The sequence below is a fragment of the Rhipicephalus sanguineus genome, chromosome 9 (assembly GCF_013339695.2).
Source record: "Rhipicephalus sanguineus isolate Rsan-2018 chromosome 9, BIME_Rsan_1.4, whole genome shotgun sequence".
In the NCBI taxonomy this organism is placed as follows: Eukaryota; Metazoa; Arthropoda; class Arachnida; order Ixodida; family Ixodidae; genus Rhipicephalus; species Rhipicephalus sanguineus.
The window spans coordinates 47416578-47443038 of record NC_051184.2 but is presented as its reverse complement, the minus strand read 5'-3'; the positions used below and the strand labels follow the sequence as shown (position 1 = coordinate 47443038).

The 26461-nt window shown below is 45.9% G+C and overlaps 2 protein-coding genes across 3 annotated transcripts in view; one reads left to right on the top strand and one right to left on the bottom strand.

Annotated features, from left to right (window-relative positions):
• The first annotated feature begins 1120 nt into the window (after nt 1-1120).
• LOC119405121 (HMG box-containing protein 4) lies at nt 1121-14195 on the top strand. Its single transcript, XM_037671917.2, has 7 exons — nt 1121-1974; nt 5512-5714; nt 7489-7839; nt 8691-8775; nt 9544-9608; nt 10779-11129; nt 12759-14195. The coding sequence occupies exons 1-7, from the start codon at nt 1620-1622 to the stop codon at nt 12924-12926; spliced, it is 1578 nt and encodes a 525-aa protein (XP_037527845.1). The 5' UTR covers nt 1121-1619; the 3' UTR covers nt 12927-14195.
• A 3823-nt stretch (nt 14196-18018) lies between these two features.
• The window catches only part of LOC119405120 (sterile alpha motif domain-containing protein 1), a 33329-nt gene continuing 24886 nt past the window's right edge, over nt 18019-26461 (bottom strand). For both annotated transcript variants that reach the window (XM_037671915.2, XM_037671916.2), the window contains 4 exons: nt 26159-26224; nt 25955-26045; nt 24667-24799; nt 18019-22807 (listed from right to left, as the gene is read on the bottom strand). In XM_037671915.2, the coding sequence (XP_037527843.1) occupies nt 22667-22807; nt 24667-24799; nt 25955-26045; nt 26159-26224 (431 nt within the window). In that variant the 3' untranslated portion in view covers nt 18019-22666. The remainder of the gene's footprint in view (nt 22808-24666; nt 24800-25954; nt 26046-26158; nt 26225-26461) is intronic.

Below are 26461 nucleotides of genomic sequence, written 5' to 3'. Positions count from 1 at the left end.
CGCCTTTTTCTTTTCACGGTGCCACGGCGCATGCGTCTTTCCCCTAGCGGAAAAGTCGCAAAACGCCTCTTCATCTCGAAGGCTTTCGTTCCGGACTCGTGTGCCCACATGTGCACACAAAAGGGCGGACGCTCTCCATATCTCACACCCCAGAATAAAATCCTGGCTACACTCCTGTCATGAATGTAAAATGGATGAGTCATGGTTGGCACAAAAGGTCTACAAGTACCGCGTTTAAATTGCAGTGCACTGCACGTGTTTTGCGCGTCAGCACCGCTAAAAAACCGTTGATTATTCTGTAACGGAACAGTGATGTCATCTGTGATGGGTAGTGTAGTGAACACCTCAAAGTATAATGCATGAAGGACGCAGAAGTCCTCATGCACCATATTCAACCACATGTTCACATCTATGATGACCGTACCTTAGCCGCCATTTCAATGCACCAGAATGTTATTCTTGTACACTGTAATGAAGCACACATTACAATTATGCAGTACAAATGCAATTCTCCGACTGCTCCATTGCCAAGATCATTATTGTAAGAAACTCTATGGCCAAGATGCTCCACCCTCCACCTGACTATCTGTGTCATTCACTCCGGGACACAGTTTGAATTACAGTGGCTGAAACGCAAACAATTGATTTGCTCGAAGGGCCGTGGAATAAATGTTAAACTAATAGATGTCGAGCGGTTTCAGTCCTCAAAAAGCGCAGTCGGACAGTCCAGCAGCGCGAGATATTGGTGGTAATTGTACTTACAGAAAACAGACTGAGGAGGGCTTTAGGGGCCGAAAACACCGAAGGTGCGGCCACAGACGACATGTGCACGCCCACAACGTCAAAATATCTAATAATGGATAAGCAACTTCCGAAACTCAACGTTTCCGAAACTGTAGCGTTTGCACTACGCAAAATCATAGCCTTCGAGATTGGCAGCTAAAACTGGCCAAAAGACAGGATTGTGATTTACCTCACGAAATCTACAGTGTGAAGCACCGAGAATTCATGCTTAGCTATTCAAACAAGTAATTTGGTAGCTAATGGCTAAAATTAAAGATGTTCCACCACGGCCACACGAAATTTCAGATACGAAAATCCTCGAGACCTTGCTTTTGCCGGCCATGTCGTTCGACGAATGGCGGTCGTGTTGTTGTTTTTGACAAGAATTCAACGTCGCACTTCGTCCTGACGCACCGTCGCGCATTTCGCGATCGTCAAATATCCGCGAACGCTACGTTTCTCAGCTCGGAGATAACCAGACCGAACTTGGGTCCAGCTTGGAGGCCCAGAGCGCCGATGGCGTTACCGTGGCGGCGGCGGCATCCTACTCGCCAGGTAATGCGCGCGGCGCGCGCTACGAGAGCTATGCCCGCTAGCTCGTCGCGTCCAAGCTCTTAGTAGCGCCGTTCTCACCTCTCCCTCCTGGAATTCGAACTCACTCTCGAAGGAAACCTGCAAGCGTCGTAGGGGCGACAAACATCATTCAACGAGGCTCAGTTTCCGCAAACTTGTTCAAATTGCTTGTGCAGGGCGACTTTTAACTTTTCCCGGGTGACCGCTGTAGCCGTTTCGTCGTCAACTTTCTCCTCTAGTTGGGAAGTAAGAAAGAAGAAACCATGGCTAGCGGCGGCATCTCAAGATCGGGTCGTGTTCGCAAGAAGTCGGCCAAGTTAATGGAAATGGAAGATTGGGACGCTTTCGACCTCAACGACGCACCTTCGAAGGCCAAAAAGAGACCGCGGTCGCCAGACCCGCTGTCCGATCCTCCGGAGAAGAAAGTGGCGCCCATCAAGATCGCCAAGGCGTCCAAGGCGGTGAGCCCCGTCAAGGCGAGGGCCGTGGACGGGGTGATACACCTGAAGAACCTGCAGAACATCCAGGAGTCCGGCTACTTGAACGTGCCGACGGCCCCCAAGGCGGTGCCCGTGGCGCAGCACCAGCCCTTGTACGGATCCGGCAACGTCGCTGACGGTACGTTGTCTGCAGGACGCAACCCCCATCAGCGTCGCGCCAGAGTTTGTTTTAAGTGCGTCGCACTTTAGGTTGCACGGCATGTCCATCCAGTGTCTCATGTCGCCTAAAACAAGGCTAACAATGCTCAAAACTGATGCAGAATAAACTAACAAGGTCTCAGATAATATAAACTACTGAAATAACCCAGAATTAGTCGCAATAATTTTCCTAAAGTCGCGAAAAACGCTTCTTAAACATCTGGCTGATGCTGTTTCTTGGGCGAGTTGGAAATTCATACTTGGAAGGGTAGCGCTAGTAGACACGGACTAGAGGAATACACACGGACACACAGACGGAAGCGCTGGCTGATACCCGCGCCGCGCGCAAGAGGGCGCCACCGTTGCGGCAAGCGCGCGATTGCCGCGAGATTCGCTGGGTTGCCCGTGCTAGGCATATCCTCAGGTTTCACGGTAGTGGAGCTTCATTAAGTGCGGGACTTGTAACTACACCAAGACCGACACAAGGATAAAATTAGTTCAGGATCTAGCACGGTATTTAGAACTACGCCAGGACCTATACTAAAATGACATTAGCACAGGATTTTTTGTTTTAAATCTTATGGGCTAATCAAACAAAACCACCTCGCCGGCTGAGGTTACGATTGGAACACAGACACTTTCGCTGCACTTTGAGTAAACATCAAGGGTTCATGTGGTTCTTAGATAGCAAGTGGGTCATGTGACATATAGAGAGAGAGGGAAAGTGGAAAGTAATTCTTAGAATAACAGAGAGCTGAGCTTGTTGGTGGGTATTCATGTTAAAAAACAGGGTGTGCAAACACAGACACAAGAGAGAAGTCAAAACACCTCAAATGCCAACTAACAACTGAAATTGACGGTGAGCTAACTGTCGATTAACTTGCTTAAAGAAGAAATCAAGTGCCTGAACAGTTAGTTATCTCTCGCATGGACCAGCGCGGTTGCAGCATTAATAGGTATCGCCTCTTGCTTGGGCATGCACAGATAAGTTTTTCTGTCTACCTTCCTCTCCGCCGCTGAGTGCCTTTTTACGTTGTTAGTAGCGTTTGTGCTGTTCCGACTCTTCTCTAGTGTCCGTGTTCGCACGCCATCGGTAATTCTTAAATCTATAGACCGTTGCATCAGGCGAGGAGGACCGCACTGGCAACCAGCGCTTTCCTCCTTTCTGGCTCGTGTGCGACGGCGCAGAGTGTGCGGGCCGGTGCTTGGATGAATGGCGATTTTGAACAATTTTTGCGTGTTTTAGGTCGACCTGCGGGTTTTGTTCTCTTTTAGTGTGATGTCAGCCAGCGCAAGGTCAACGGGAAACCACTGTGCCGTATTTGGTCGTTCTAACAACTACTGAAAAAAAGAAACTGCTGTCTGAATAAGTATGCGACATGTACTACCAAGCGCAGGGTGTTCTCGGTTGTGCGCACTCTTCGAGGTACATCGCTTGTGCTACGTTACCTGTTCTAAATCGGCAAGTGCCGCAGTATATCCGGAACTCCCAGTGTTCCACGCAATCAGATGTCAATCGGATATGGCCAGATTTGCGAACAAACATAAGCGGTCAAGTACGGCCATGTCTGGTATAGAGCAAAACATCAAAGTACCACTCGAGTAGCCAACTCAGTTGTTTTCGCTTCTTTTATTATTATATTTTAATATGATGTGTTTGGTCTAACAATTAGCTTCGTAGCTTCGCTCAAGGCGGTGATCACTGCACTTGATGTTTACCGGTATGAGCACGGACGAGAAATCCCTCACTTCCCAGTGGAGTAACTGGCACCATTCATTTAATTTGTTCTCCGTACCAGCCTTGTAAAGCCCGAACATTCACTGAACGCTACATGAAAAGGATGTGGCGAGATTTTTGTCGTGAGGTTACAACTCCCGTAAGGCAGCGCGGTGCATCGTATACGATGAGCCATATGAAAGCCGAATTGTAAAAAAAAAAAAAAAAGAGTTCTGTCACTTCGTGTGTAGAACAACTACCTCAGGAATACAAAATTTTACGAGGTCAAGAACCGTCTCCGACAAGTCGCGCAATGATATACAACATAGTTAATCCTCTTCTAAGCGCGATACAAAAACCACGTTGTTACGCTTGTCTAGTGTTTATTGAAATGCCAATTGTGCTACTTAGCTTTGCGAGCGACAGCAAGAATTTAGCAAGAACAGTACGTCTGGTAATGAGGTTACAAAAAAAAAACGAAAACGCGAATCACCTTTCATGCCGATCAAAGGCTCGAGCCCGGGCGCGCTTCGTGTCACAGCGGCAGAAGAAACTCTCACTATCTTCATCTTATCGCCGCCGAAATCCGATCAAATATCACGACTTTTAAAAGAAAAAGAAGTGCGCCGATATGTCATCATCAGCATCGTTTTTATATGTACCAGCACATCCCTGTAAACAGCTCTAACTTCGTCCACACTGGTGGGCAATAAACGAGCGAGTAATAAGCGGTCACTTAAAAGTTGAGAAACAAGATAGTTGAGAAACAAGATAGGCAACTGTTCGCGAGCAACAAACATGCTGTCCGCGCGACGAAATTGAGACTGCGTGCTCACGCACAACCGCATGTACGAGCGGTAGTCGGTGCGACAGCATAAACACACCGTGAATGAAAAGACTAACTAAAAGATTACAGTCCAAGAAAAAAATTCATTGTATCTGCTAAGAGTGGGTGCACTTGCTTGCCCTGCTAGAACAAGTCGAAATATTCACGTGGTTTTCCAACAGACAATGTCGAAAATATATGACATCGACCACTTGCGACACGTTCTCGTCGCCGTATATGAACATCATTGACCCTGAACAGATCAAACTGTTTCAGGACGTCTCACAGATTCATTTCCTACGTATACCGCATCATTCGATAGGAAATTCAGTGCGCCAGAACGAAAACAACCGGCTGCAACTGCGGCCGCACGTATACCTTCCATACAATCGCGGAGCTTCGCACATGCCAGTGGGTTGCCAGACCAGAGACGGCGCCACCGGCTAGGCAATATGGCGGCGCCCACGAAAAAAAGGTCTATAGAATGAAGGTGAATGACCGACTAAAAAACAAAACATGCACAGAAATGGAAGACCATGGTTGTGAAGCTGGAACCCGCAAATGAAAGTTTGTTGCAGGGAAAAATCTGGCAGTCCACAGTCGCATGCATAAAAACCATCGCAATATTAGGTTTACATGCTTCTTTTTGTGATGGCTTGTTTGATGTTTCGATTTTAGTTTTTTAATGTAGGAAAATGGCTGCACAATTTAAGGATATGTAGATATTTTATAACTCTATAACACGCACACTTTAAAGAACTTTGAGCGAGGAGGCAATTCCCAAGGAGGAGTTCTGGCCACAGACACACAACAGAGAACACTCGTGTTTCCAGAAGCAATCTTTTCTTGGCAGCTGTCAGGTACTTACTGGTCGAAAGTAATCCTTAAACCACATGTCTCTATGGGACAGCATAGGAGCAAGTCTTCGATGTGCACGATTATGACCTGGCTGCAACCTTTTCCTATGCCACCAGATTCGTCAAGTTCGTCGTCGGAGTCCAGCGAGACCAGCTCGGACGAGGAGTCTGATTCAGACGACTCAATGGAGTACGCCCGGCCATTGCCGCACATTCAGATGCAGCAGAAGGGCAAGAAGCCGACGTTCCAGATGCTTCCCCAGGCCAAGACTGTGGCAGCTGGTAACACTGATTTCGAGGCCAGCCAACAAGCTAGACAGGTAAGTGCATGCTTGCTCGCTGTTCTTCCTTCCATGTCTTGCACATACTCGTATCATATTGTTACGGGGAGAAAAGGCGTTTCAGAATATATTTACAAGGTATGTACAGCGGACCACTTGGAGACAAGCGTACAAGATACAGCCAGGTCCACGTGAGTATCACAAAGTGTCGACTCGTCTTCTTTCGTACTGTCTTCGTCTCTAGTAGTGTTTCGTTGCAGTATGTTGGGTTTGCAGCTGTATTTTTGCAGTGAAGCCTCAGCATAATCTATTTTCAGATGTAACAAAATGCCGTGTTTAGTCCGTTTGAAAAGCCGCTTTTTCGAAGCAGATAGCATCGTTGCCATTTTCAGACCATTCATTCCAGCTGCCCAACCATCTTCATGAAGCACTCTGAACACTTTGCAGTTGCATCAGCAGAGTGCAAGAGTTATCGAGAGCCCCAGTGAAGCTGAAATGGCTGTTTAAACTTCGTAACGAGTAAAAAGAAGCAGAGTCCAGTTGACAATTGCAAGATGAATGCCACTTGTCGTAGCTGACCCTTGCGTGAATTTTCCTTCAGTAAATTTGACTCACTTGTGACATGTGTGTTAATATTGCGTACAATAATGAGTAGGCGATAGGTGGCCTCAAGATCCATGTTCAAAGAACAAAGTTATTTTTTTATTTAAAAACTTTTTTTTCGTATGTTTCCTATGGCCTTCCTGTTCCCCGAACACCTTCCGGCATCGCTGCTCCCACCGCTTCACCTCGAACCTCTTCTAGCCTAAGTCTTTTCACCAGAGAAAGACCTTTTGGCTTGCATTTAGAAGTGTTTACATGTGCGGTGAGAACGTTGCGTTGGTTTTCATCGGGTGAAATTTGAGGGCCTGCTACCAAAAGCAGGAACAGGCGTGTTCCACAAAATGTCTTTATATTAACACGTCTTCTCACTGGCCAGCCTCGTAACTTGGAATGCATACTAAAAGAAAGTGCTTTATTGTTTTTGGATTCGCCTGTATTCTTGACATTCTTTATATCAAGGACTAAGCTAGGTTACTTTCCAAAATCCTTCTTCTAACTAGGTATACTACCTTCCAGAGGCATAGGCAGAAATTTTTTTCGGGGGAGGCACCTCCTTGATCTGACATGAGGTTCAGGCAGATAAGTGGAGTTGAGTGTCATTTTGTGCTCTGTATCCCACGGAAAACAAAAATTTCTGTGTGGGGGGGCACAGGCCTGGTGACCTGGTGTGCCACCCTCTGGCTACGCCACTGCTCCCTTCCATACCTAGCATACATAGCAGTCAGCACTGTTGAGGCTACGCGGGAGGTTCAGTCAGCAAAATTTATAATATCAGTCTGCACGTCTCATAGGCCCGTTTTGTCATTGTAAGTGCTCGTTCGAGCAGAGCAAGGGAATGCACGTGAAGCGTCTCGATGCTTCAAATGAAAAACAAAGAAACGTACACGACAAAACGCTAGGAGATGTAGAAGAACATTTTCACAGCCATATAACACAGTTGTTTAGCTCTAAGCCACAAGAACTTCTAATTAATTACTCCATATAAAACGGAAAAAAATCACATTGCGAGTGCGAAACTAGAATGGACACCTTCCTGGCGCGAACACATCTGCTGCAAGAAGTCTTGTTAGCCTTTACTGCGTTGACTGCTGTGTACGGAGCGGAGTATAGAGCTGCCACAGAAAGGGTTGGTTGAAGATAGTTTAGTCATTCGCTGCGAAAGCTTACTCACACAGCCGAGCTTACTCCTATTTATTCTCTGTTGACGCAGCGAGCCATGCACCACATGGAACCCAGGGCCGACATGATTAATGTCGAGGAAAGCGACGACGACGACGATGATGACGACGACGACGATGATGACGACGACGACGATGACGATGATGACACGCGCGACTCGCACCTGGTGATCGCGGAAGATGAGCGGCGGCCGCCGCCAAAGCGGGTTGGAGCAGCACCCGCGAGGAGCAAAGCAAGCGCAGCCCCCAGGCCCAAGGCCAGCCGCCCCAGCAAGAAGACCAACGACGATCCAGAGTACGAGGAACCCGTTCCCAAGAAGAGCACCAAGAAATCTGCCACACCTAAGGCGCCAGCCGCATCCAAGAAGGCACCTCCCAAAGAGGTGGGCACGGACCTTTGCTTATCGCGCTTGCGTTTGCACGAAAGCAGTGTGACCATAACTTTCTAAAGCGAAGCTTGTTATGGCTCATGGAGTTCGGTGGCGTCACGCGCAAGAAACCCGGCACTGGCGAACATAAAGCAATGCGGCCCTCGAAGGAGCGCCGGTTGCATGCGTATTTGTTCGCGCCGTTTTTCAAATCACTGATTCTCTCATGATCATGGGCTTGTCGGTGATCAGCCGCTTCTGATACAGCGATCTGATCTTTTATCGATGTCAATTGTCATTTCACGTTGACACATTTCATTGTTGGTTGGATAAAAACGCATGATCGTCAATTTCTTGCAGCAACTGAAGTGTTGCGATGCTAAACATGTGGATGAAGGTCCAATTCCTGGCATATAGGAAGGAAACGGTTATCAGAGCATTGTGCAATGCAAGTTTCCTGATAGAGCTAGGTCTTCTGAAATTTTTTTTCTACAGTTAGCAGCTCGACAGAGCGCCCAGAATTGTGTTCTGTGTTCGGCCACCACCTACACACTTTTATTTTCATAGTAAAATGCACCTACACACTTCTACTTCTATTAAATGTTCCTGCTGTTAACAGTTTGTCACTTACATATGAGCAAGCACGATTTTATGAGTGTGTTGGTTGTCATGGCAACACCTAGCTGCTTATGGACATTTTTGTCATTGTTGTTTGCAAGATGAATGACCGAGAGCAGCTTCTGATCGATACCTTGCTGTAAACGGCCTGCGAATGTTTTGTCCTTTAGCCCGGCACCAGTGTGTGGCAACCTATTTCGGGCATTCCTTTCTTTGGAACTCTTATTTATAATTTTCTTCTTTTCCAGAAAGCCAAGCCGAGGCCCATGACTGCATACATGTTGTGGTGTCAAGAATACCGTCGCAAGATAGTCAGAGATAACCCGGACCTTGGTAGGCGCACCATTTTGACGGCATTTGCGTGCTCGACAAACAGTGCAACTTATGTTCTGCACCAGTCTGTTGCATGGTTTTAGTGGGTGTGAAACGTGTCCGAGACACACTGTGGAGCGTCGCACTGTTGCATTTTAGTAGCTGCCTCTAATGGGTTGCGAGTGCTTCTACCCATTTGTGTGCAGTTACACTCAAACCTCATTATAACAGTCGCATCTGCCACGAAAATAACTTTGTTATATCCGAAAATTGGTTATAAACATTTATTTGTAACACTGTAGCTATGACAAGACTATTCTTCATTTACCTCGTTATAACCGATAATTCGTTATATCCGTGTTCGTTATATCGAGGTTTGAGTGTATTTAAGTTTAGTCAAACCGTGATGTAACAAATGCAGAAAAAGCTAATTTAATTATTGGCTATAACGAAGTAAGTGAAATATAGTCGTGCCATTAATACAGTGTTACAAATCTACGTTTATAGCGAGTTTTCAGATTGTAACGAAGCTACTTTCGTGTCAGATGCGACTTTCGAATGACGAGGTTTAACTGCATAAAATGCATTTTATTGCTTCAGGTTCTTAGTACTAAAACAGAAGACCTGTTTCTGCACGGTCAAATAAGCTGAAGCTGCATGTAATAGACAATCATATAAGTTTTTTGTTTCACTGAACAGTGTTCATTTGAGTAAATGTTAACTTGCACCCTATAAAACCTGTGCTGAGTGTACCGCTGCTTATAAAATGAGTGCTTGTGAATGTTCCAGATTTTGTCTCCATAAGCAAGAAGCTCGGAGAGGCCTGGAAGATGCTGCCAGAGAAAGAGAAAATCGTAAGCTATCGCTTCCTCTTGGGATGTGGGGTGTGCTTATCTGTGCAGTAGCATAGATGTTTTTTTGGGCCGCATTTTGTTGCTTTAATCTCATTTAAACAGAACCTCAACGGACCGGAAAAATGTGTTCCGATTAACAAGACTTCCGTTTGCCATGAAAGAATAGCAGCAGTGCAGCACTATCCGTTGAGCACCCTCACAACGTTGTTAGGAATATACAAAGCGTAAAGAAGTGAATGCATTATCTACTTTTTCCTCTGATGTGAAGCACGGCTGATGGCTGTTGAATGGACTGGGTTGTGTTACTGTTTTGGTTGCAAGGGACGGACCGGTGAAGTGCTCAAAAGCTGCATCGTTATTACTGCTCCATTTGGTGGATGAATGACCCGCACATGCGTGCATATTCTTTGTCACTGTTTATCGTAGATGGCTTTCTGGATGGAAGACGGTTGTCAGAAGGATATATTTCAGATTGTCCCTCTTCTGAGAAAAATACTTGAGAGCTTGCTTCTCTGGTTCTATCTGAAGAGTTTTCGAAAGTATTGGGGTTCAAATAACGAAAGCTTTTCTGCAATACCCAGATGCAAAAGCGACCAACCGAAAGACTGTTATTTCATTTAATTTGCAGTTTCGATAAAGCAGTTTTCGTTTGACGTAGTTATACATTTCATGCGCTCTACAGTGACTCCTTTTAAAGGGACACTCAGAAGACAAAGGATTTTTCTCATATTAGTAAATTACTCGGGAAGTTTCAGGAAGTTTCGTTGAGCCAGTGTCGCCAAAATACGAAAAATACAATTTGAAATCCATGACATCACGCACGAAGATTTCGGCGCAAGATTTAAAGAACGAAACATTGACCTTAATTTTTTTCTCATTAATAAGCCTATGATGGTGAAATTAATGATGTTAGAGTTGTGAGAGTACAGTTTATCAATCTGAACCGATTCATTGTTTCACTTTAATGTTCCTACACAGCCACATCTTACCACTTGCTGAAGTAGGGCACCAAGTCGGGCTAGTTGGTTCACATTCATTTTAGAGCCCATTAACTGCGCTAGTGAACATGGACGAAGACGAGGGAACACAGGACGCACGCAGGACCACTTGCTATGCACTTACCGTTTCTTGACCCATGCAACATAAAAACCCCACATATCGTCATTCCAGGCATGGCGCCGTAAGGCCAAGGTTCCAGCCAGCAAAGGTTCAATGCTCATCAGCACTGGACGGCCTTCAAACACAGCGGTGTCGACGCCAGCCACAACCAGCGCTCCTTCCACAACCACCGCGCCTGCCCCCCACGGACGAGCTTCAGGCGGAGCCACAAAAGTTGCCACCGCTGCGGCAGCTGTGACCCCGGCCACGACGCTGGTTTCGGCCCAGGAGGATGCCAGGGCCATGGCTTCTACGGGCGAGGGCCCGCGATCCCTCGGCATCGGCCCAGTTGACGTGGCCGCCCACCTGAAGCTCTTGGGCGAATCGCTGAGCACCATCGGGCAGCGACTGACTGAGCACGAGGTACGTTTTACGCCTCTTCTGGTTTCTGCTTCTGAAGGAATTCCTTTCTTTTTTTCTTGACAGCAATAACTGTTTGAACATTAAGTTTTTAAAGGAGTAATGACACAAATTCTAAATGTTTTCGGATTGTTGCTCTAAAGAAAAGCACTGGTGCCGAAAACCCTATTGTGGTGCCTGGGAATGCATTGAATATATTTTTAATGTCACTACCTTAAAAATAGACTTTCGGTTTCAATATCGAGGGCGCATCTTCTTAGTGATGTGTCATCGCAGTGTGACGTCATGGGGAGACAGCAACTCGCGACATACTAGCGGCAGATCTGTCATCTGCTCGTGGTGCACATAACGATGAGTGGATTGTTGTGCAGTGACACCAACAGTGATTTCTGCGATTTAGGCTGCATGCAGGACGCAGAGTTCACAAACTCGGTGGAACCATGTTAACTCGTCGGGATAATGTCCATTGTAGTGGGGCTGTCTTGCAGATGCTCAGCGACGAAAACTTCAAAGTCAAAATAAAATGTTTTATACATGTTCTCGGACTCCAGTGTGTAGAGAGCGTTGGCACTGTACCAAGGAAAAGAAAATTGTCCCTTTTGCGATGTCAAAATCGTGTCAGTACCCGTTTAAACCTTATCATGCCTGTCAGCTAAAGTTGCTGTGACTTCTGAAGGGCTCTTCTTTTTTTGAAGGAACAATAGCACTGTGGTTCTTTTTCAGCCTTGTGGAATACATCAGTAACATAGTGATAATGTGGTGAATATGCACTTTTTTGTTTTTTTTTTATTAGCATGAATTGGTCATTTTCCTCTTGGAACTTGCTTAAATAGGTCGCCCATTTCTTGTTCTTGAAATTGGAGAAATGCTTTGTTTTTCTTGCTAACACATAGAGTGCGCATTCAATTTTTATGCAGTCTAGGTGACCGTATGTCATTTTTACCTCAATCTTCTACTTTAGACCCCTAAGAGGTGGCTGCTTGTTCAAGTTGGGAATCTGTTACAATTGAGGCAAACACTGCCGAACGAGTCAGCAGTGTCGTCGGTTCTTTTTTTCTGCCTCTCACCTGATTCGATTCGTCGGATCATTTGACCAATTTTGCCAGTCCCTTCAAAGTTGAATTAACGAAAGTCAACTGCAGTCATGCACGACTATAGTCGGTTAGAACGTAAGAGTAAATGTACACTCTGCCCACAGCCATCGCTGTTGCACCCAGAGAGAATTTCCATAAATTCCCCATACAATTGCAGTTGCTTATTTACGTGATGTCAAACGCGTCTCGCGTATGCCAAGTAGGAGACTTTCTCATGCAGTCAGGTTAGTGTTGCTAGTTTTGAACTTCCTTGCAAATTTCAGCAAAGATTACGACTTCACTACTCAGCCACATGTCAGATTTTAACTAGGGACAACAAGCTTGTATTTCGTAGTATGCGTAGTACTTACATTAGCAGGCAAAAAAGTACTTGTAGCAAGAACGGAAACAACCGAGCACGACCCTCTTGCACAGATGAATGACAGGCGCGTCGCAGTACTTAGGTTGTAACCCGACTATAGATGTCTGCTACTAATTTCCTTGCGCCAAACTTCAGCACTCTTTGTTGACGAGTGCCCACCGTTTCCATTTCTCGCAGGGCCAGATAGCGGTGTCCGGAAGTCTCTCCGTGTTGCTCGACTCGACGCTCTGTGCCCTGGGTCCTCTCCTGTGTCTGACGGCCGTCGGAAAGGAGATGAACGGATGCTCGAAAGAAACGCTTACCAGGATCCTCAACAACATTGCTTACGTCATGCCCGGCCTCTGAATCTTGCTTCTCGGGCCAACCCGAGATGGTTACTGCCTCCCCCATATAGTGGCACCGTCCTCTCACGCGAGGCAACGTAGACATCGTGCAAAGTGTGCAAGTGCGCGATACGAGTCTCATCTGGCCTAACCAAGACGGCCAAATTCTTGCACCGGAATTGTAAGATGGAAGTCTGTGTGGTAAATTAGTGCCGCCGCTTCTGGCGCACTCCATTTCCCTTGAACGGCCGAGATTCCGTAAGACGCCTCACCAGGATCCTCAACAACATTGCCTACGTCATGCCCGGCCTCTAACCTGCATTCTGAGCAAACCCGGGATGGTTACCGCCTCCCCTCGTAAAGCGGCTCCATCCTCTCGCTCGACACGACGTATACACCATGCGAAGTCTGAAAGTGCGTGCGCTTCTATGCGTCTCGTCTGGCCTAATCAAGACAACCGAATTCTCAATCCAGAGTTGCAAAATGGAAGTTGGCGTGGTTAACTAGTGTCGCCGTGCCTGGGGCACTTTGTTTTCCCGCTGCGGCCGAGATTCCGTAAGACATGCCTCTCGGCTACAATTATGCTGCTAGTGGGGAGCTCGTTTGTCTTGTCGAGGGCCGGCTCAGATGCATGGAAAGCCCGCCTACCAAACTTTGCATATAGTCTACTTGGTGCAACGAGATGACCTGTCGGAACTTTTGTGCTTGTGTCCGGTGCCCCCAAATGAAGAATGACAAAGCTAAGACGTCGGTTGTGCATCCGAATCTTTTGAGTTCTTTCTGATTGTGGTATTTGAAAACATATGCTGCAGTTGGGCAAGAGCGTTGCCTGAATGCACATGCCTAACGCTTTTCTTAACTTCCCGCTATCTGTGTACATGGGGTTTGCAGTGACAGGGATCTCTGTATATTTGTGTTTTGGTTGCGCGATGCTTTAGCGTACCACTTGTGTGATCTTGGAAAGTTGGGACGTCCAGTTTTTCTGTTGTTAATGAGCTGCAAATCCGAACGTAGTAAAATAGGCTCATCGAAACATTTCATGTTGTTACTCTATCTGCTCATGCCACTCTGTAATGTCGGATAAAAGTAAATAATCGGAAACCGTGGCAACTAACTTTTACTCAACCTTCTTTGAAAAGCAGAGAATGTGCATGTTGACGATACTTGTGTACATAGCGATGGCTATGCTACCCTTCACCTTTGCTGTTCTTTGAACCTTGAGAACAATTTTCATGGCTGTATCAACATTCATCCTCCTCTCATTGAGACTGCATTAAATGGTGCACCAGCAATGTCACTTGTCATTATTTTGCAATATCTCTTATGTCCAAATCCTACAACTATATGTCTAAGCTTTGAGAGTCAGTATGCAGAAAATTTATGCTCAACAGACTCGGAAGCGAACAACGGTTTGCGATAGGTAACGAGGCACTGGAAGTGGTAATGGAATAAGTAGACTTAGGGCAGTTAGCGACTGCAGGTCCAAACCATGAGATAAGCAACTAAAGAAAGAATCGGGTGTAGCAAACTGCTCATGGACGAAAAGATGCAACACGCACACTGGCACTGCGTGTGTTATGTGCCTTTTTGCATTTATTTGGTTCGTGCTTGAAAAGAACGAACCAAAGAAACGTGCCCAAGCATACTCTGGTGAAACGCCTTCATTTGTAGTGCTGTTACATGGAAGTTTGCAAGGCCACCTTTGTGCAGACAATATTCTGCACCACTAAGTGCACGCTGATTGCATTGTGAGAAAAGGCACATGGTATATGCTACCTCTAGATATAAATCCTGACCTGGCAAAAAATAGCCACCATGTCGCCTTTCATAAGATGCCTGGATACTGCGACGTGACGTGGGATGAACAGGCAGACACGGACACTAACATAACCTTAAGGGGAGATGCTACTCGAAGACACTTTTTCTTTAATATTCACCCTAGAGCAATGAAACTTGAGCTGCTTATAGAACTTTTTATGCTGATTTCAAATATATAATTAGTTTTCTTGCAAGTTGCATACTTTTAGTTCTGCAACATGACAAAGTGAAAAACTGAAGCACCTTGCCCCCCCTCTTTTCAGACCTAAACTTCAATAATTTTTTACGATAGTTCATAATGTTTCAAATAAAGTGCGGAATGCAAATAACTAATTAGGAAGTCCATACAAAATATGTACTAGACGTGAAAAATTTTAACGTTGGAAGTTCATATTTCTCCTACCCTAGTGAAAGTTTACACAACTTTTTTTTATTTTATAATAAGAATATCGAAACTTAAACAAGATAATTGCATTTCTCGTACTTTGGAAAAACTTTGGGAAAAATTTCATGCAGATTTGAGCACCAGAAGTACCCGAAAAAGGAGGGGCACATTGACAAAAATGGCAAAATTTGTGTTTTGAGAAAAACGAGTTTTAAAGTCAAAATTGCATGTTTATTTATCAAAGATGTCATTGAATGCAACGAAATTTGTACACAAGAAAGAACAATCCTCCTTGTAGTGGCCACTGCCATTAAAATGCGCCAGTACCATAGGTTTGGCCCTCACGGCTCTTTCGAGCTGACTCCTCGACAAGAGATTTTTTCTTCAGCGCACGCCGACAGGCCCTTGCTTCTCCTGTTAGTTTTTGAGACATTTTTTTCTGGCGTGTGCTGTCCCGTGATGTGCCAAGAGCAACCAGATCATGAGACGGGAGCACGCCAAGCTCTTCCAGAACACGTTCAAAACTGGAGTGCCCTCGATTAAACCAACATGTTCAATGCTGTCATATCAGCAATCAACGAAGACTCGTCGTCCTGCGATTTTTCTTCGTCTTCGAAGAGTCCGATCTTTTTCTGGGAGGCACTCACATATTCGAATGCCGCGGCAAACTCGTCGGACGCATCGGCGTCACTGCCACTACGCCTTGCGGCAGCAGACGATCTTTTCGTGGTTTGAGTGTTCGGCTTTGATTTGCGCCGGCGTCCTCGAAATTTGTGCGTCGCGTGAAACTTCACAGGCCGGTGACCGCGCTTCCTACGGCTTTCTTCATCCATAACGGATAAGCACTCGAGAAAAGCGTTGTTCAGCTGCGCTGCTCGACGAGACACGGATCCTGCAAGTAGGCTTCACAGCACACACAGGCGCGCAGCGGCCAATGGCGGCTCCCGATCCGTACCACGTGATTTAAAGCCAGTCGCGGCGCTCGAAGAAGGCGGCAAAAGCGTGCTTCTCTTTATTATTTCTTGCGCTGCAGCAGCGCGGGAAACTGTTGTTATTTGAAGAGTGAGGCTCGGCTCTTCGCCTCATGCGGTCGACAATGGTGAGCGGCGGCGCATTATCAGCGGCAAGGTGCTCGAAGATGACACACTTTCGGCCTTTTGACAGCCACCTTGTGCTCTTTAGACGCAATTTTAAAGCATTTCCAGTTGAGTCTCGACATTGATTTTTTTTTTCAGAACAGCAGAGGTACTAATCTTAACAAAACAGGCGAAAACAAAAAATCGATAATTTTTTAGAAAACTCGTGTTTTTCGACCCGCATCTCCCCTTAAATACAGCCTCTCAGGTGTTTACTGCATTCTCAAAGATGAGTACTAACAACTTGCCCCGACATGCAACGCGCAACTGCTCACTGGATAAATGAACCAGATAAGGACGACAAATCCGGCAACAAACAGACCCAGAACCGAAGTTCCACTTGCCTCAGTAACTGAACCGAAATGAGTACGATTCAGCAGATTCGTCTTAGGTGTTGCATTTAATAAACGCATAACAGGCTGCAGTGACACTGGTCTTGGCTGTGAAAACACCGTCGGGAGTCGGAAATACTGGTCTTGCAAACTTCCAGCTTGCACGTGAGGACAGCAGAACATGGTTGCTCCTATCGCACATGTTGATAGAGAGACCATTATCAGATGACCTTGTGTTAGGTATATGGCCCGACACCTACGGCACAGTCATGGTTACAGGAGAGAGAGAGAGACATAACTTTATTTTTGTCCTTGCTGGGGTCAAGGGAGGCGGGGACCGGGAGACTAGCCCTACCAGAGCCCCCCTTCCTCAGGTGGAGGCCAGACCTTGGGTCTTAGCAGCATCTTCAGCCAGCCGGACTACCCAGAGTTGGTCATCCGGGCACATGCCGAGCAGCATAGCCTCCCACTGCTCGGGCGTTAAGTTTAGGGTTCTTGCTGTGTTTGATGGTGTGTGTCGCTGCGGGCCATGCCCATAAAATGTGGTCGAGGTTGGCGCGAGCCACCCCACAAGCTTTGCATTGTGGTGTGTAAACGTCCGGGTATATGCGACTGTACAGCGTGGGTGTAGGGAATGTTCGTGTCTCTAATAATCGCCATGTTGTCGACCGGTGCTTATTTAGCAACTTGTCAGGGGTTGGGTACTTCAATCTTGCCCTACAGCAATGCATGACAATATCACCGTACGAGACCATTCTTCTTTCGCGTGGCCGCACCAGGACTCAACTTCGTCCTCAGCCTGCTGGGCTCGTCAGGAGGGTAGATGCTCTGATGACGGGTGACACGCCCACTGGACGATTTCTCGGGCAGCGTCGTGAGCGGCTTCATTCCCGGCAAGGCCCGAATGGCCCGGAGCCCAGATTAAATGAACTTCGCAGCGACGAGATGGGACGACTGAGTGTATCCATGATCCTATAGTTGCCAAAACGTTATGGGCTTGCATATAGGTGCCTCATCATATCATTCACTGCTCCTTTTCTGGCCCCTTCCCCAGTGTAGAGTAGCAGGCAAGGGCAACCTGTAACTCGGGCAGACTTCTCTGCCTTTCTGCAAACGGGACCTCTGCTGTTGCACAATTTTCTGGCCCATCAGAGGGGTCGTGACTGTGCTTTTTTTACACAGAATTGATACAAAATTTTCTGTTTACAATGAATATCGTGAATACCAAACCTATTTTCTGCATCCATTAAAACTTGCATTGCATCAAGGTTCCGCTTTGCTGGTGCAAATTCTCGCATCGCCACCTCAAATGACATAAACGTTTTCTGGGCTGTAATGGGCACATTAAGAAGCAGAAAAACTTGTGCAACGGGAGATAGGTTATACGCAATGCTTTTGCACTGTTTTGTCCACAGATGCTTGTTGGCAGTTCACAGAAGTCAGAACTTATTCAACAAACTTTATTCAACATGTATGTCTGTCTTGTTTATACAATGCTTTCGCCGGGCAGGTGACAGGGACAAGTGAAATATTGTTCAATGGCACACAATAAACAAAAACAAAAAAAGAAGCCAGCTTTGCAATTCGACGTCCAGGCAAGAATACTGTATGTTGCTGCGATAAGACAGTTGCAGCATAAGAGCTCTTCCAGCTTAATTGTTCCTTTGCATTCAGCCTTCATGTGGAATTTGCATTCTGTGATAATCTAATACCAAATCCGGATGCAGCACATGCCTGTTCCATCTGAAGTGAACTAAAGTTGCAGACCATCTGCATCAATGCTTGATGAAAAACGTAAAGTTTTCTTGGTTCAAGGAAGAGCAACCACTTCCGGGCAAAAGGGTGCTGCCGTTCCTTTCTGCTGAAGATGAGCTTTTGCAGTTGAGTGTCGTGAGAACAGATGCGTATAGTTTTGATTTGTTTATAACTGAACATGAACTGCGTCCAAGAAATGGTATTAGTTCAAGCACAGCACTATTGCTTAAAATAGCCACTACCACATGATTCGCCTACCAGCTTCTCCATGGCATATGCACCTATGCTAGCGAGCGCAGTGTGTTGGCAAGGGGTCAAGACTGTACATGTAAAGCGGGTGCAGTGCTCAAACTATTTATCTAAACGCCACCTCTGCACGAAATACGAACACAAGGTGAGCTTGCAACTAGCCTGGAGAGATGCTTATATAAGGCTCTGTTACTTATGCAACCTTCTGTACAGGTTGACAGTACTTTCAGCACAGATGTGATCATGCTCACATGTGTAGATCGCATAGCCAAGCTGCACGACGAAAGGCGTTATGCGAACGCAAAAAGAGAATAGCACATGAGCACGCCTCTTGTAGTCGATGGTGGGCGAGATTATTACGCACGACCAGCAAATCACTGCACCCACCTCGCATTTTGGTAGGTATCGTGTCCACGTGACTGGGTGTTGACGCTAGCATGCATCGGCACCACCGAGCCATCGTCCTATGGCAAGCACGTTGCTGCGATGTAATACCTATACGAGCATTCGTTCTTGCCATGCACGGAACTTAACTTTATCACGTAGGCACAGCGACCAATTGAAGTTAATGTTGGCTGCACAACTCGGGCAATATCCGTGCATTCCACAATGAAACTTCTCAGCACTAGCAGAACACAAAGGAGTATACTAACTAAAATGCCAAAGGACCACATATATGCTCAATGTTTTTAATGCGACGTGTATCTGTGTTCAAGTCATGCTGTGATCACTCACAATAGCTCTTATTAAATGGCTAACTCAACTGCTTCAGAACTGCACTCAAGGCAAAGACACAAATAAAACTAAGCTTGGTACTCAACGTATTACTAACAGAGCACCTAGTGCTCCTTTGGGAAAGCCAAAAATAATGTTCATCCACTGTTATAGCAACGTCGTAGTTTCTGCCAAGTCATACGAATGTTATATACAGATGCTGATTCACTAGATTCTAACTGGCCATGTCGCTTTCAGCTTCACGGGATGAAATTATGCTATCATATCTGCAGGCCACTGCATCGCCGCAAGGACCCCTGCTAAAAGATGGCCAATGTATTCACCATATTTACATGTCTGAGCGCTCTTACGGCTATGAGTTGCGCGAGGCTAAGTGCGGCAATCCTAGCAGTTACGTCGCGTCTAACTATTGCACAAACTTTGATGTCCTGCCCAACATAACCAACCCCAACGTGCAAAGAAGGCAAATTACCGCGTGTTACGCAATGAAGTTTCATTCGAGGATTCGCCGCAGTCGTGGCTGCTAGTGGCTTGCGGAGCTTTAGGCGCAATTATTCACAACACTGCGAGGATAAAAGACACAAATTGCAAGTATGCGTACAAAGCTGAACGGTGTGCGCTGTGGATCACGCGCGACACAGTTCAGCGTTCAAAGACGCTTCAAGTTTGGATGCATTGGACCGAGTAAGGCAGCTGGCTGACTTGGCTGAAACAACACTGCATAAAGCACATAAGTGCATCTAGTACCGCACGGCAAGCGACTCTCGCTCATAACCATCAGCGGCGTCAAAACACCTGCGTGAAACTTGACTGCGCAACACGTGACGGGTCACATTGGCTAAACGGTCTCGGAAAAAAAAAAAACGGTTGCAGACAGTGAGCAGCTCTAAATACACCAATGCCCTTTAAAGCAACTTCTAATCTGTACAGATATATACTGGTGAAATCCACCACAAGCACCAGTGATTGACTACAGCTCGCCAGAATGCCGCCAGGCATTGCAATGCTGCCAGCCGTGGCTGCACTACCTGGCAATACGCAACGTTTTGGCTGCATGCCTACTGCATTTCTGTGTATGTAACCTGCAGTTCAAAAAAAAAAAAAGGACAAAGAAATTTATTTACAAAGTGAAGGGTGTGACTTACATATTAAGCTGCTCCTTCATACAACACTAAGTGAACAATGACAAAACCCCACATAAAGGTATAATTTTTCTTACGACTTCATAACAATGTGTACGGTTATTTGCCTTAGTTCTATGTGGAAATGAGGGGAGGGATATCTTTGTTTTGTCCTTTATGGCACTTGTAAATGTAATTGCAGGTTATGTACACGGCCGTGCATGAAAATACGGTATATTCAGCAAAAAATGCAAGTCGCAAAGTACTAGGTAACTGCAGCTGTTTCACATTACTAAGCGAGACGCAAATGCCCTTAGCGTAAGTTTCATGAGAAGGTTTAATTAGCATACAAGCATGAGCTCATGTAGTGATTGTATGTGATTTGAACTTGGACAGTTCTTTTCGCGTGAACAAAGCACAGCTTGAACATAAGTATGCTTTACAACAACACAGCAGCAAACTTGTTTCACATACGAAGCACTTTTTTCTTTTGCATGGGAGACAACAATGACATTGCATGCATTTTGACACTGCTGCGTTCCACACACAGCCAAAGACATGCTCTGCAGCCACGGAAAATCTCAACTCTGCTATGTCTACAATGTGCCAGCGAACATAGTCACACTACACATGCCCAGAATACCTTTATGTGACAAAAGAAACACAACGACCAAGAATGCACAAATGCTGCGATGCTTAAATAAAATAAAGATATGAGGATGCAATGGCCCTGGAGGGATCTTAAGAATTTTTTTTTAGAAGCTGTAACGTGCCCTGCAAAAGGGCAATGCCCTGTCAGACTTTGCAGTTGGCCTGCAGAGCAAACTGAATTTGCTTTTCGGGTAAACTTATCAACGGCACCTCACAGTCAACGTCTGTGCCGCCTACTCCGCCAGAAAAACTGCGAGAGTGCGCCAAACTGGACTGGCCTGTGCATTAGAAAGAAAAACAAAGAACACAGCAACAGGACGTAAGAGAGGACAACTGACAGGGTGCCCGTCTGTTGACGTCTCTTCTTATTTTTCGTTGTTGCGTTGTTTGTTCCCTCACAGAAGAAAGCGGACGTACCCTACGCTATTCATGGTCACGTCAAAGCATGAACTTTCTTTCATCACTATAAAACGGGCAGTACCCAATCAAGTTTCATGAAATAAGCAGGTGTCCGGGTCAAACGCATGCGGAAAAAAATCAAATGGCTGGCCAATAGAGACAGAGGGGAGGCAAAATGTACTTCGGGACGACGTCCATTCAAACGTCCTCCTTTGTACTGGTTTCCAATGGACTTTGCAACTAGACATCATCAAGCAGTCTAGGCCTTTGAAAGGTTCGACGCTTGAATGTATCTGTGCTTTGGTACCACAGGCCGGTTGTTACTACAAGATCTGCATAATTTTATAAAACTTTTTTAATAACAGCCAATGCTGACCAAGAAGCTTTTACATGCTGGGCTCATATGCGGACGCTAAGAAACGTCTGTTTGAGCTTCTAAGTCCGCGTCGGCTGTTCTTTGTGCCACATATTTTAAAAAGCACTTGCAAAAGTTGGTGTGACACAAGTGAAGTACTACTACGGCAACAATAAAGGAAAAAAAAAGAATGATGTGGGAAATGTGCAAAACGAAAATGTAGCTGACACATGAGAATGAACAAACAACATGACTTCATCTATAACTCAAGAAATGTACATGTACAACACAGCGTATAAAAAAAAAAATGGTTTAACAACAACACAATATAAGAAGGAAGGCATCTGGTTAAAGCTATCAAGTGCTAAAGCATTAAGCTTAGGTGCTCTGGCCAGTCACGTTCCTGGCAGTGGCACCCCAGTTCCCATTTTGGCCTCGTCCCTCTTTCACGCCGGAGCACTTGAACCATCTTTGTGCCTTTGGACTAACTGGTAACTTGCTTTGACTAACACCGCTTCAACTTCGTCAGATGGTACTCCATCAACACTGCAATCTTTGTCGATGTTGACTTTGCGAGCCCAGCGGTTTTTCGTGGATACACAAGTGACAAGCACAGAAAAAAAAAAAAAGTCCCTTGCAACCACCGAGTGGCTTGCAAATGAGGCCGTCTTCGCGCTTTATCTCGCAGTGGACTGCTTACATTTCAGCGGTGGTCGGGAGTGCTACCTCTTTTTGTGGATTATGTATGTACAATGGCGTCGCGCGCTTCTGGACGCCGAAATAAAAAAGAAAAAGAAAGACTGGGAGCATTGTGACCAGTTGGGTCTCAGCAGAGATGCCCGTTGGGCAGGCCCGTCTGTAGCCTCTTGATGTGATTGTAGATCTTGAGCGCTGGCCCCAGCTTTAGAGAGAGGCCTGTGAGGACGTCACTACGCTTCAGCAGGAGCAAAGAACGGCCGTCAATTTCCTGATAAAGAAAAAAAAAATGGTTTAGGACGGCAGAATTTCAAATATCCCTAACACCAGTGTTAAACAAAAAATGGCAGGAAGTGGGAGATGTAAGCTTGCAATGAAAAAAATCCGTAAACAGGGGGTAGGTGCTCGAGCCGACGTTTCGACAAGTGGACTTGTCTTCTTCAAGGCTGGAACTGATTTTTTCTGCGCTTGTCGCTTGTGTGAAATCAGTTCCAGCCTTGAAGAAGACAAGTCCACTTGTCGAAACGTCGGCTCGAGCACCCACCCCCTGTTTACGGATCTTTTCAGTGTCAAACAGTCACTTTTGATCGCGATCGGGCCTGATCCGGATCGAATTTCTTGATCGTCATTGGCTTCTTTATGCAAGCTGCAGAAGAGAGCCAATCACTGTTCAGCAATTTGATCAGTATCAGGTTTAATCACGATCGGCAGTGCACTGTGCAACACCGGTATAAGACATAGGTATACGTGGTTCCTGAAAAAGAGTAAAATAAGAATCGAAAAATTAGGCGCCCTTACCCTGTCAGGAAAATAGGGGAAAGCAATGCCTGGCGTGTGCCTGACCAACTATTTTCTTTTCTTTCTTTCTATCGCAACCCACAATGTTCCCTCCTAACATTTTCCTTCCTCCATGCTGGGAATCGCACCTTCACCCACGTGCTTAGAAAGCGCAACAATTCTGTTGCTACAGGCGACAAAAGTGATCATTCATGAATCAATGAAATGCAAACCATGGAGTGGAACCATGAAGTGTGGCAACGTGACATGACATGACATGGCAAGCTCACGATCAGGAGAGCACCGATTATACACGAAGACGGCACATACGAACACGCATGTGGCCGGCACACCTTCGAGGGCCTCGTTTGTGTACGCCAGCATTACTGTACACTCGCGTGGCACCGGGTTATTCATGAACTATGCCACCACCGCCACCGAAATCTATAACTCATAGAAGCTTTGCTTAATAATTAATTTGGGCAACAACGTTAAGTAACATTACAATTTGACGGAGTAAACAGCAACACACCACAGTGAGTCAACTGCCAAAACTTTCCCATGCAACACCGCTACAACTGATTTCCGTACGCCATGTTCATCGTGCGGCCACCTGTCTACACCTTCTTAGCTTAGCATTTGCTCCTCGTATGTTTTCACAGTGCAGTGCAACGCAGTAGCTGCTTGTGAAAGCAGTACCACTTGGTAAAGTCACAATAGATAGTGTTCTGTAAACAATGTTCCTACAAAATGCATAATACTGGGAAGAGGGGAAAGTTCAGAAGTTGAAGGCATGAGTCCATTTGTCGAAGAGTTAGCTTCAGCGACATTCCCCGTTTGATTTCTCATCACTACATGCATGCCATTTAATGACGAATTGCACATTCATTTACGAGAGATGTCGCAGAGGCGGGGCTCGGGAGTAACTCTGATCGCCTGTGGTCATTTATCGTGGACCTAAATACCACTCCATATTGGCATTTTGCCCATATCAACTGATCCGTGGCCACATACACCAGGCACCAAACCGACAACTTCACGCTCGGCAGCAGAATGCCGTAGCCACTGGATAAATACTAAATGCACGACGTGTGTACAGAAGATACAGAAATGTAAATTCATCAGGCACGTACAGTCAAACGTCAGTATACTACAAAAAATACGGATGTTATGGAATACCGGTTGTAACGAAGTAAATCACCAACTAACCACCAGTGCTAGGCAAGTGCTTGCAGTGACTTCTGTCTGACAAAGTGACCCATTGAAAAGCCGTCGTCTTTTGCCTGTCCATTTCACAAATGCGGCAAGCAGATCGACTTGTTTTCTCACATAACTATGCTCCAAGGCTCTTACCTGGTCCCTGAAGGCAACCGCTTGCTCTGGAAAGCCGATGTGCACAAAGAACTTCTCGACCTCTTCGACAGACCAGTCCTTGGCATCGGGAACCACGTCGGGGTACTTGTCCAGGGCTATGTAGTAGGCTGACCTAAGAACGAATGGATGTTTGGTGAAGAGCTCAGTGTGACAAACAAGCATTTTGCAACGTAATTCATTGCGTCATCGACATGACAACACAATACAATTGCACTGATTACTGGCATAAAGTGGTCTTGTCATGTCGTGCCATCTGAGCACGAGTGCAATAGCCATACACACCAGCTGCAAATCACGCACAGTATGGCTATTAAAACCTGCACACTTTGAAACCACTGAAGTGTTAAAAGAAATGACTGTTGCTCTGTCATCTGGTCATTCAAAAGATATAATCTGTCTACATAAGAGACTTTCATGCAGGTTTCCTCGTAGCAATCGATTGACAGTTGCACTCGGCTTTAAGTCAGCCCTAATTACTCTTTCTCTTGAACTTTGGTAATTGAGGGCATTATTGAACATGAAACCGTGTAATATCATGCTGCTTTGGGGACACTGCAAATGCCTTCTTCTTGCCACAAGGCCACATTCAGCACCGTGATGCCTTCCAATAAGAGCTTGTGAAATGTGGCCTCCGTGTCCCAGAACCTTCAGTAGCCTCGCAAGAAAACCATTGTTTACTAACACAAACAGGATGTACCTCTGGCACTAGCAACAAAGAGTCAACAGCAGCAAGCTTTAGAGTCTCATTATCAAACACCATATGTGTCTGCCATTGGAGAGCTTCTATCCCAGGAGTGAAGAGAACGAGAGAAAGAAAGAATAGCATAGCTGCATATAGCATAGTATAACGAGGGGGTGGGGAAGGGAAGTGAGGACGACAAAAAGGAGGAGGGCAAGGCCGCCAGATCCGCTGATTCCACGGTCTTTGCACCACTAGTGTGTAGCTTCCCAAATTTTTTTACAATGAAATCTTTTACTAAGTAGCTTGGCTTTCCTTTCTAAACTGGCACGTGTAGTTACCTCACCATCTGCTTTCCACGTTCCACTGAGGCCACCACACCACCCACACCCACATTTCTATTAGTATAACCACCACCGACCAAAGCATCCACAACCATCAAACACCATATCACCAAAGCTTAGGTAACGGTAAAGCCATCGGAATGCACGAAAACAATATTCATACTAACACAGTCCAGCCATCAACACTGACATTAATACCCACTGAAACCAACAAAGAAAGCTTTGCCTTAAAAACTGAACTTACAGGTCAGTGTTCTCGCCATCGAAGCCCTTGAGCTCTTCGTCTGGGACTGGGGAGTCACATGGCGTCGGAAGGCCAACCGAGTTGTCCACTTCTGCACCCAAAAAGTAAAACATAGTTAAGCTAACACCATATCAAGAGGACAGTGACACAAGTATCTAAAATCGCAACGCACAAGGCCGGCCTAAATACTTTGTACATGCTTACCAGTTTTGATCTTGACACCAGCAGTCTTCTTCGTGCCCTCGCAGCACGCCTTGCACAGCCACTTGCCTGGAGAGAGTTATTTTAAAAATTTAACGCAGTTGACAACTGTTACCGTGTGCTACTTTAAGAACACTCCATAAAGAATGAAGGAGTAGAAAGGAGTATTTATTTACTTTCTATATCCTGAAACTGAATAGCACTGCAGAGGGGAATAGGTTACAGGCACAGAGAAAACACTTGAGGAGAGGAACCTGTCAGGCTACGACAGAAGGTGCAAGTGGTGTGCTAGACTAATGATATGGC

What these genes read in the sequence shown, in the direction of transcription:
- LOC119405121 (XM_037671917.2), top strand. Translation starts at nt 1,620, where the DNA reads ATGGCTAGCGGCGGCATCTCAAGATCGGGTCGTGTTCGCAAGAAGTCG. An exon ending in TGCCAGAGAAAGAGAAAATC is followed by an intron (nt 9,609 to 10,778) that starts GTAAGCTATCGC and finishes TCGTCATTCCAG; the next exon opens with GCATGGCGCCGTAAGGCCAA. An exon ending in AGCGACTGACTGAGCACGAG is followed by an intron (nt 11,130 to 12,758) that starts GTACGTTTTACG and finishes CATTTCTCGCAG; the next exon opens with GGCCAGATAGCGGTGTCCGG.